The sequence below is a fragment of the Labrus bergylta genome, chromosome 3 (assembly GCF_963930695.1).
Source record: "Labrus bergylta chromosome 3, fLabBer1.1, whole genome shotgun sequence".
In the NCBI taxonomy this organism is placed as follows: domain Eukaryota; kingdom Metazoa; phylum Chordata; class Actinopteri; order Labriformes; family Labridae; genus Labrus; species Labrus bergylta.
In genome coordinates this window covers 6,180,915-6,192,513 of record NC_089197.1, presented here as the reverse complement: position 1 = coordinate 6,192,513, position 11,599 = coordinate 6,180,915, and the positions used below count along the sequence as shown (strand labels likewise).

The 11,599-nt window shown below is 45.6% G+C and overlaps 1 protein-coding gene across 1 annotated transcript in view; it reads right to left on the bottom strand.

Annotated features, from left to right (window-relative positions):
- Positions 1–1,494: 1,494 nt before the first annotated feature.
- LOC110003490 (CD82 antigen) overlaps positions 1,495–11,599 on the bottom strand; it is a 24,245-nt gene continuing 14,140 nt past the window's right edge. The window contains exons 4-9 of the mRNA XM_065952536.1: positions 7,080–7,201; positions 6,264–6,338; positions 5,046–5,144; positions 4,676–4,849; positions 4,503–4,586; positions 1,495–3,497 (exon numbers count right to left, since the gene is read on the bottom strand). Coding sequence (XP_065808608.1) covers positions 3,420–3,497; positions 4,503–4,586; positions 4,676–4,849; positions 5,046–5,144; positions 6,264–6,338; positions 7,080–7,201 — 632 coding nt within the window. The 3' untranslated portion in view covers positions 1,495–3,419. The remainder of the gene's footprint in view (positions 3,498–4,502; positions 4,587–4,675; positions 4,850–5,045; positions 5,145–6,263; positions 6,339–7,079; positions 7,202–11,599) is intronic.

The window sequence follows — 11,599 nt, the reverse complement described above, 5'->3', positions numbered from 1 at the left end:
GATACGATCAGTGTGATAGATTTAATTCCACTAAAAGAGGACGAAGCTGCTGATGCACACAGCAGCTCAAACATTACTGTTGAAGCATGTAGCAGCCATGTTGGATTTGAACTTGGACTACTGAAGGTTCTCCGAGTTTCATCAGAATCATCATCTGAACTTTATATCTGTCCTTATGTATTCATTTATCTTTTTCATTCTTTTTAGATTATTGCAACATTTTTTTATTTGTGTTGTTCTTTATGAGCTTCATGTCATGCACAAGATGCTACAAACCTGTGTGTGTGTGTGTGTGTGTGTGTGTGTGGGAGATCCCACATGTGAGTGTTGGCAGAGATCTCTGAACATTTTGCTGAAGGCAGCAGTTGGAGGTGTGTGTGTGGGACAGACGTGGGAGAGTCGCTGTGGTTCTACAAACAGAATGAATCTGTGTGTGTGTGTGTGTGTGTGTGTGTGTGTGTGTGTGTGTGTGTGTGTGTGTGTGTGTGTGTGTGTGTGTGTGTCCTGTGCATGTTTAGGCACATCTATGTGCAAAAATTCAGAGTCCGCGGAAGCATTAGCTGCATGTAACGCTCGGTTCTAGCCCCCCTTGATAAAAATTTGTCAGTGTGACATCTTGTCAGTGTGAGATCACTGATCTAAGTCCATTGGCTCAATGTGGCAAGCCCAGCAGCTCATGTTGAAATTTCCGAGTAGCGTGCTGAGCAACTGACCAATAACGACAGAGCGGATTAGCAGACCAATCAGAGCAGACTTGGACCACGTGGGGTCTAACAGTGTGGGCTCAACAGAGTGTAGCTGACGGACTCAGAGCGTAGAGGGAGCAAGGAGGAGCAGTTCATGAAAACAGACTTTTTTCGGACTTCATCTATTGTGAACGTACAAAAGTAGGTACACAGATTAAATATACGAACCCCAAAAAGGGCAGAATATGAGCTCTTTAAGAAGGATGAGTCTGTTCAGGGAGAAATCAGTACGTAAAGGAAATTCTTCTGTATGTGGGAGGCTGAGGAGTGAGCAGGTCCTGGAGGTAGCGTGGGGGTGTATGTGTCACATGTGGCTTCCCCTTACTGAACAATTCTGGATGGAAATTCAAGGATGAAAACAAAAAGAGACCAGTGACAGAAAGAGACCAGTATCAGAGACCAATATCAGAGACCAGTATCCGGTCTGTAGACACAGAAAGAGACCAGTATCAGAGACCAGTATCAGAGACCAGTATCCGGTCTGTAGACACAGAAAGAGACCAGTATCAGAGACCAGTATCAGAGACCAGTATCCGGTCTGTAGACACAGAAAGAGACCAGTATCAGAGACCAGTATCAGAGACCAGTATCCGGTCTGTAGACACAGAAAGAGACCAGTATCAGAGACCAGTATCAGAGACCAGTATCCGGTCTGTAGACACAGAAAGAGACCAGTATCAGAGACCAGTATCAGAGACCAGTATCCGGTCTGTATGGGTCGATGGGAACAAAGAAAACAACAAACAGAGTCCTGTAATGAGTTTATTGTCAACATGAAATCAGTTGAATGTTGTGAGTACACGCGGACGTCTCCAGCTTTCTCACAGAAGTTCATGGAGTTATAAAGAATCCTTTAGGGTCTTCTGATTGGTTACAAAGGTTAAAGGTCAAAGGAGAGTTTTCATACAGACTGTACATCGAGACAGAAACAGGACGGAGGACTTAAACATTATAAAAACAACACGACCGCCACGGAGTCAAAGTTTAAACACATTTCAACAAAAAATATTATTTCAGCTCCAACATCGTCTCTCGTCGTCTCTCTGTCGGCGGTTACGAAGAAACGTTTTACTCGTTCAGGTTAACGTCGGACAACAACTAAAAGTCTCGTTTTAATTTGGCTCTTCGGATGATTGTAAACCAGGAGCGATTCTCTCAGGGCGGTGTCACATCAGGCACGATTGATTCATACCGTGGCCTACACGATTCCTCACCCCCCGTCATATAGTGGGGCACTTCCTGGTTTCAGCACGTTTGCGTTCACCTCTCCCGCGGACCGGACTCGAGAACACATGATTCGTGCCTGTCTGAGGACTCAGACACGGTGCCTGAGCACGGTGTGTTTGTGTTCTCACTGATTTAATGAACCGGACTTTGGGGTCAAGCGTACTTCGATCCGGATCCGGGCCCGGGTCCCTGATGTGAAACCCCCCTTTCAAAAAAACAGTACCATCCAAACGTTCCTCTTTAGTACCTTATTATTATTTCTGTTAAGAACAAATCAAATGAAAATGAAGGAAACATGAAAAAACGTCCAAAGCTTCGTAAAAAGGAGAGAGAGCGGCCGCTCGAGAAAATGCCGTCGGGATTTAAATTCACAAATTATATACAGAGTACCAAAAACATGTCACAACAACTCAAACGCTGGTGTATAAAAATAAAAAAACACATTATTCAGGCGGGGTTCTCCAGTCGGCAGCTTGTTGGTGTTCCTCGCTGAGCCGCAGACGTTAGAGAGGAAAGGTTTCTGTTGGGGTCTTTCAGGGGAACGATGAAGCGGCGCCACTCAGAGGAAACCAGCGAGACCTCAATCTGAGCCTGAAAGACCATTTCCGCAACGTCTGTGCAAGCTGTGTTCTGTGAGAGCTAGGGTCGTAGTCAAGACCGCGAGACCGAGACTGAGACCAAGGCAGGGTGAGGCCGAGCCAAGACCATAAATTTAGATAAAAAAATCATCATCTTGTGTGCAGTGTGTCACTAACTTAGTCCCGGACCGATTTAGAGTACCACAACACTAGTGAGAGCCACGGTTCTGCTCCACAAAATCACGGGAGATCACGCGGGAATACAGAGAACAACATGCTAACAACATGATGCTTTGTCTCTCTGAGGATGATTTGTTGTTCATTCTGTTTTGACGTCATGTTGATGAAGTGATGGAATAAACGATCAGGAGTCTGTTTGTTGTGTTTTATTTTGAAATTAGCAGATTGCCTGACTTCCCGTTTGGGTCGTTCTATTCTGTCCAGTTTGACGCATGCCTGCAGCGAGCTCCGTTGAAAATAGACTCGCAGCGTATTTGAAACGGAGCAGAGCGTAGCGGCGCTGCTGGGACGCTCCAGAGACCGAATAGAGTGGACGCAAAACGGCGCTGACGGACCGCAGCGAGCACGGACGATGTGGAAACTGGCAGTGAGAGCGCTCACCTTGGATTACTCCTCTTTGTCGTATCTTAAGTGCTCCAAAAGAAAAGCGGGAACGGACAGCCGAACACGAAAGCAGTGCCTCAAAGAGAAAACGTCTGAATAAAATAGAAAGCAAACATTATTTTACATTTGGACAAAAAGTTTCACCAAACACAGGCCGGGTAAAAAAAAATCATAAAAACACATTATTTAAACTTCTTCTTCTTCTTCTGGGTTGTTCTGCGGGTTGGTCGGGGAACGTGCAGCTTCAGTATTTTGGCACTTTGGTGTAATCCTCTGTGTGGATGTTTCTGCACAGACACATCGACAGGATCATCCCCAGCAGCTGAAACACACACACACACACACATTAATTAATAATTAATTACACACACGTTAAATGTATTTATGTAAAATCAGGACAGTACTCATTCAAAACGTAAATATGTAAATATGTCAGACTGTAATCTGAAGGCCCTGACAAAGGTGCATTTGAACAGACCGAAAAGACTACAGCCGAAAGCCAAGCACCACGTACGTTCTGAGCATGCGTGAGAGGAAATAAACCCCCATGCCAGCAGGGGGCGGTAGTCTGTAATCGTCATTCCAAAAAGGGGAAATAGGAAGCGGACGAGGACGGAACGTTTTCACACCACTGTCGCTCAACACATGTGATTGGTGCAGACAGACAGGGTGAATAGACACTCCAGTAAGTCCCCCACCCCCCCCCAGTCCAAAAGGTCTAGACACGCCCCCTGAGGTACTGCAGCCTGTAGTAAAGTCTTACAATAAGAAGTTCATCCTGGACGGTCTTGGTGGTTATGTATTTACTAATGTGGTCCTCAAACTGCTCTTCATCTTTGCCTGGCCCTCTTTGTGGGTGTAATTACCCAAAGAGACCACATGAGGGCGCCATTGTGTCAGTGCTCAACATAAAGTCAAAGTTTGTTTTGAAGAATTAAAGAGTGTGGGCCGTCGGTGGTCTAGTGGTTAGTGTGCACGCTCCATGTACAGAGGCATGTTGTCCTCCCATACCCTTGTTAAAGTCAGGGTTGGTAATTTCCTCCAGATCCACTTCCACAAGATTTTAGTTGAAATTGTCTTTAGGTCCTGACAGAAATTAATAACTCATGTTGAAAATCCGTCATCAACACTTTGACCAATGTCTGCCATGAGGTACCAATCTGATGAACCAATCAGGCGCCTCCCTGTCTCCCTATTCGTTCTCTAACCCTTACGTACTCTAGCCCACACTCAAAGCATGAGGTCCCCTGATTAAATATTCTGTCATAGAAACACGTTGTGATGATTCAGAAGCTCAGAGTGTCAACGAGTGAGCGAGCAGCTGTACCTCAATGAAAGCGACTCCGAGGCAGATCCCGAGGACGACCCCGATGTTTGTGAGCAACCAGCTCTCCACGCTGTCAGCACAGCCCTGAACACACACACAGACAGAGAGAGGTTAACACAGCTGTAGTAAACAGAGAGCGTGTGCATCAAATAAAACAGGAGTGTGTTTTTTACCGTGCTGTAGACGGGCCAGTCGGGCGTCTGAGCCTCGCAGAATCCGCTTTCGGAGAAGTTACCGGAGGACACGGAGACGTTCTGACAGGAGCACGGAAACAAGAGGCGGGAACTGTTCACGATCACCATGTTCCCGTTCCAATCGTTACCACCGTTCCACCCACAGCACTCCATCTACAGAGGGGGCGAGAGAGAGAGAGAGAGAGAGAGAGAGAGAGAGAGAGAGAGAGAGAGAGAGAGTGTTGAGTGTTTTCACAACAGGTGAGTCTTGTGAGTAATCTTGCAGGTCAGATACTATTCGTTTGGTGAGATCTCACGTTTGATGTTTCCTTGTTTCACACGGATCTTTTTGCCGCAGGGTTTCACTCACCTTCCTCTGGATAAAGTCCCAGGCCTGCTCCGTGGTCGAGTTGTTCCCGGGGTAGTCATCCAAAACCTTGGTGACGACCTTTGACATCTCCCCGTGGAGCTGGAAGAAAACAAAGAAGAGTTCATGAATTAGATCTCATGGTATTTTGTCCCTTCAGGCTCTCCGTAGATAGTCATCCTCAGTGTCTCCCTGTGGTCTCAGTGATGGAGAAGAAGGACACTGCTGCGTCTTTGAATGTCTCATTTCACTTTGATAAACTCTCAGACAGCTCAGCTGACGAGTCCATAGTAATATCCACTTTATGACATCACACATTGATCTTGTGACAATCACACATTGACCTTTGTTACCGTTCCTTTAAGCTGTTTTTTATTGGTTTCATTTTCCCTGGTTAAGTTAATGTCGTTACATTCGATCTGCTGGAAGTTCCTTATAGGCTTTCAAAATAAAAGTCTTTTATCCAAACAAGAAGTAAATAAAACTTAAAGGTCACATATTCGCCTTTTCCTCTCCACACAGCTCATTTACATATTTAAAGGGACAGACACAGAAACAGCCTGTTCTGAGCAGGGCTGAAATAGAGGGGTTTATAGACATGATCAAATACAGGATCAGAGTGGATTTAGAACAAGAAACTTCACACACATGTTTTGAGGAGAGCTGAGACTTATTTACACTGGTTGAAGAGGAGGAGAATATGAGACCTTTAATGTTCTGTATCGACTGCTTTTTCTTTCCTTTTCTAATCGTCGTTGTGTAACACATTCATATCTGCAGGTCAGAGGAGATGCAGACAGAAGAATGCAGTCAGTTTGGATCCTGAGACGAGAACAGAATCCCGTCTGCTGATAAACACGTCGTCATGAACTTCTCCTCGTCTGAGAGCTTAAAGCCGCCACTTTGATGCCGGCACGTTGGCGTCATGTCGGCGTCATGACTTTATTAATGAAGGCTACAATTATCTTTTATTCACAGCGTGTTGTTTTTCTGATGCACTTGCTTGTTGTATTGACGGCGTGTTGTGAAACATCCTGGGTGTGACCTCAACCAATCAGAGGACGGAGGTGTGTCAGTAACAGGTGTGCTGCACATGTTCACATTCCTTTAATCAGAATCACCCATTAGACACAAGACCAGCAGGCAGGAGGATGAACTCCCATGATGCACCTGTGCGGCATGCACGCTGTGAGGGGAGGAACAGGAAGTGACATCACTCACCACGTCCTTCTGGAAGTAGATGAGGGCGCCGGCTGCAATCTGAGCGATGAGGATGAGGACGAGGCAGGTGAAGTACTGAGGAAGGACACAAAGAGAGGAAACATGTTCACAGAGCCAAATCACACCTGATCACACCTGAACTCACCTGAACTCACCTGAACACACCTGATCTCACCTGATCACACCTGACCTCACCTGATCACACCTGAACTCACCTGAACTCACCTGAACACACCTGAACTCACCTGAACACACCTGATCTCACCTGAACTCACCTGATCACACCTGAACTCACCTGAACTCACCTGATCAAACCTGAACTCACCTGATCTCACCTGATCACATCTGAACTGACCTGAACACATCTGATCACACCTGATCTCACCTAAACTCACCTGATCACATCTGAACTCACCTGAACTCAGCTGAACTCACCTGAAGTCAACTGAAATCCCCTGAACTCACCTGATCACATCTGAACTCACCTGATCACATCTGATCACACCTGAACTCACCTGAACACACCTGAACTCAGCTGATCACACCTGAAAACCCCTGAACACAGCTGACTCAGAGTAAATGCTTATAAACCCAAACAGGTTTTAATTTGATTATTTTCACACACTGGAGTTTATTTCTACCTGATGGCACTCACCGTCCTGCTGACACAAACACACCTGGATTCATCACTTACTGCACGCATCACTGACACTGACATCTTCTGAAGGAGTCACAAACACACACACACACACACACGCACACAAACACACACACACACACACGCACACAAACACACACACACACTCACACACTCACCAGGCCGAGCAGACAGCGGATCTCATAAATGGCTCCCAAACAGCCGAGGAAGCTCATGAGCATGGAGAACGCTCCGACCCCGATCAGAATGTAGCACGCCACCTTCACAGCTGTGGAGTTATCTGAGGGGAGACAACGGAGAGGAGAAATCAGACACACAAAACACGTCAACACACGTTTATTCTGCAGGACATCAACATACAAAACATTTCAACAGAGAGCACGAGCTGATTTTACCCCCCCCCCCCCCCCCCCAAAAAAAAAACCCACTTCCATTCACTTTTATCCTTTGACCTGCATTCTTCTAACGTCCAGCAGGGGGCAGTAAACTAAAGTCTGACTGATGAAATTTTCCTACTTCTCAGTTGACTTATTCCCTCAGGAAACATTTTCCTAAATTACTTTATGTTCTCAATCTCTAGTTTGAAGTCTTCTTCAACACAGCAGGATGTTCATTTAGTAAAAGACGGTCCCAATTAGAGTCAAAGAGGCAAGAAAATGGGGAGGAGTTAGGGGCGGGGCTACCTGTTTCCTTAATGTCTGATCATATAGTAAGGTCACTTTATCATTTCAGTCTCTACACATCTCACTGATAGGACCTTTAAAGAATGACAGAAATTAGAAGCAAATGTCAGTCTGCAGAATTCCTCTGTGATCAGGGTCCAGCGTAACGCAGGAAGCTGTAATAAGCTGCAGACACACTTTAATCTCGGGTCTGGTTCAGGGTTAAATTCGTCTCTGTGTGGAAAGAGAACGACTCATCTAAAACTGAGATCAGATTTCATTTGATTCATCACATCCAGTCTCCAAAAATAAACATAAATCTGCTCTTCATTGAGAACGAGCAACCTGCTGGAAGAAACGCGTCAGCGTGTCGATGTCCGCCAACGCTTCAAAGACTGAACCCGCTCTCCTCAAACAAAATGAGTCCTCAAGGCACCATAAGGATATCCCAGAGGGATCAGTGAACCAGGACACACAGCTCGAAAACAAGACAAGGAAAACGAAGAGAGTTATTGATGGAAAATTAGGGAAGAAGGGCAGGTAATTAAAACCTGCCTGTGTGTGTGTGTGTGTCATTACTACAGTGGCCCTGAAGGTGAAACACTTTTTTAAAAAGTTAAACACAAAAACATCACGAAACACAAAAAAATTCAGGCTTACACAAAAACATTTAGTCAACAAAATATTATTTCACAAAATGCTAAATAATTCGTACATCACTTAAATAAATGAATGAAACTTGTATCTCGTATCCAAGTTTAAAATTGTAATATCATGATGACTCTACTTTGAGGTTTGTTTACAACCCGTCAGTCGGTCTGAGTCACATCAAACCAGACGAACACTTCAATATTTATCAGATACGAGATGATACCAGAGCAGAAAGCAGCGCTTTCTCGCTTTCAGTAGCTGATTTCATCGCTCACACACATCATTGATTCACCTCAGAGATCATCTACTGCAGCCCATAACAGCACACACACACACATATATACACACACACACACACACGCTCTCTCTCTGTTTATAAAATGTTCCATTGAGCATCAATACTTCTCATTTATGCTCACACACAAAGCTAATCTGTCCACTGTTAACTTGACCCACAGCGCTGCATCGTTACTGCTGTATGACGCACTCCTGACATCGACCATGTCCCGCTCACACCATCGCTCTGACCGCTGTGTGTGTGTGTGTGTGTGTGTGTGTGTGTGTGGTGATGAGTAAGGCGGTGAGCGCACTGGGCTGATGTGATGCATGTTGATGCTGAACAGAGCAGAAAGAGGCCAGTGTGTGAGGGAGGACACCTGCAGGGAGGGACAAATGTCCTCAGTGACACACACACACACACACACACACACACACACACACACACACACACACACACACACACACACACACACACACACACACACACACACACACACACACACACACACACACACACACACACACACACACACACACACACACACACACACACACACACACACACACACACACACACACACACACACACACACACACACACACACACAGTGTGAACACTTGTTGAGTCGTCTCTGAGCCGCTCTGTCTCGCTGCTCGTCTCCTTTTATTCTCTGATGATAAACTCAGACTGTCACTGATTCAGACAGAAAACTTCACACAGTCTGACGGACATTTTCTTTATTTCTATCAGTGAGAGGAGCCGTTACTAACGGATCCTTTGAATGCGTTCTTTAAGCTGCCTACACACCAGACGATTTTCAATCTTAACTCATTTAAGCATGAAGACCACAGACATCAGGACAGTTTCAAACAAATCCTCAATGATCGTTTATTTGGCTCTTTGTGTTCGAGTGTTTCATTTGTTCCTTTTCTTCATGAAGTTTAACGCTGAATTCACACCTGAGCCGTTTGCTCAATTTGAAACAAACTCTGGTGATCTTTGTCGGATAGTTTGTTTGGTTTTTGGGGATGTGAACGCTCAAACAAACTCTAGTGCGGACCAATAAAAACTGAGCTCTTGTCTGCTTGAAAAGGGGGGGGGGGGGGGCAGGGGGGGTCTTGATTCGCTTCCAAGTGCAGCAGAGATCGGTTCACTGTAGGCGAGAATGTGTTCTGAACAAAACAGCAGTGCATTGTGGGTCGTCTGTAGACAATATCAAGTAGGTTTGACGAGCGTGGCTAACGTTAGCATTGCTAACAGCACCAGCCTTCAGTCCCTGCAGGTTAACGTCAACCTGTGCTAAATGTTAACCCGACATTTTATAGTTTTAAAAAGTGAAGAAATGCGCCGCACTACAGGACGCCATTCTTCCACTGTCCTGTTGTGTACTGTGGGGTCATAGTTCAGCTACTGACCGGACAAACAGCCCCAACTAGTGGCGGGAGGCTACATTGGGGCGGCAGGGATTAATAAAGGATAAAATAAAAACATTACACGACATCTGACGGGGTCTGGTGCGCTTGACGTTCAGTGTGAAAGAAAAGAGAACTGGAGCTGCAGTTTGTGATCTTTAACTCCTTCCCCCTGCGAGGACGTGATGATGAAGAAAGAAACAGAGGAAGAAAAAAGAGGATAACAAAGTCAGAGAGATTTATGAGAGGCTCTTAGTTTAAACTGAAACCAGACAGAAGGAGGAAGTCTGCAGGACACCTGTGTTCATCAGCCTCATGTGAGCCTTTAATAACGACGCGGCTGCGTGTTTGACACTCGTCTTCCTCCGGTCATTAAGCGTCTGATAACTGAGCTGTGACGCAGATAACCTAAGAATCTAAACACACTAAATGCAGACAGACAGCAGCACAAAAACGGACGGACAGGATTTATATATCGAGCTCTGCAGACGCACAAATCCACAGATTCTGCAGAAAGTTCATCAACATGCTCTGAGGTCACAGATGAGGGATGAATCCTTCTGGTTTAATCATCACAAATTAATCAAAGAGGGAGTTTCTCATCCGGTATCTGTGTCTCTGCTGCTCCGCTCTATGACACAGCCCGCCAGGAGGAGCTGCGTGTAAACTCCCTCTGTTTGTTTTTATTAGCTTAGCCAGCTTACGTTAGCATTCCTTCAGAGGTCATCGTGCACGAGGCTCGTAAAGAAAGCAAAATGACCCACGATGGATTCAAACGTCTACGTCTACATACGATGGATTTATTGATTTCTTCGTATCAAACCTGAGACAGACGACTTCCTGCAGCCGGTGAAGCTGCTAAACACGAGACAACGATGACACCGCTAACGATACAGGCTAACGTCTTATCTTCCTCCGTCTCCGTCCTCTTCCTCTCGGTCGTCGTATCAAACAGTACAGAGACGGGCTAACTGGCTGCTTTGTAGCTGAAGGCTGCTGTGTGAACTAGCGCCGTAAAGACGTACGCACTTCTCATCAGGCGACGCTGACAAAGTCACATAGCGCTGAAAACAGGCGAGCGGGGACACGAGAGAGACACCATTCTCCCTGTTGGAGGTTATTGTCCTATTAGATCGACTGTTTGAAGGAGGAGGAGTTACAGAGCGGCCTCTAACAGCTCAGGCAGACTTCTGGTTACGTCTTAGAAAGAAAAAAGTAAGTCTCCATTTTTAATCAAAACAAGTTCAGGGACAGATTTCTTTGTGCACGAGGTTTCAGAAAGTAAAATCCTCTGTTTGTATTCTCTTGTTATACTCAGGTTTATTACTGCAGAGCGGCCATGGCATCTCGTCTCCCTCAGCCAACAACATTCTTTCATAGTTTGTCATTTTTAAACATCTCTGATGGAAATAAATCTTTGTTCCAGGTGCCGCCTGTTTCTACTTCTTACACACACACACACACACACACACACACACTCACACTCACACTCACACTCACACTCACACTCACACTCACACTCACACACTGCCTGCAGTCAGACTGTGGCCTGTTTTAAGTTTGCAATCACGGCTCCATTTGTGTCGTCCTACATGAGCTCTACAAGTGGATTACAGTCATCAGAACGCTGAGATCCAGTCTGCAGAGCTGCTTCCAACATTTTCATACTGAAG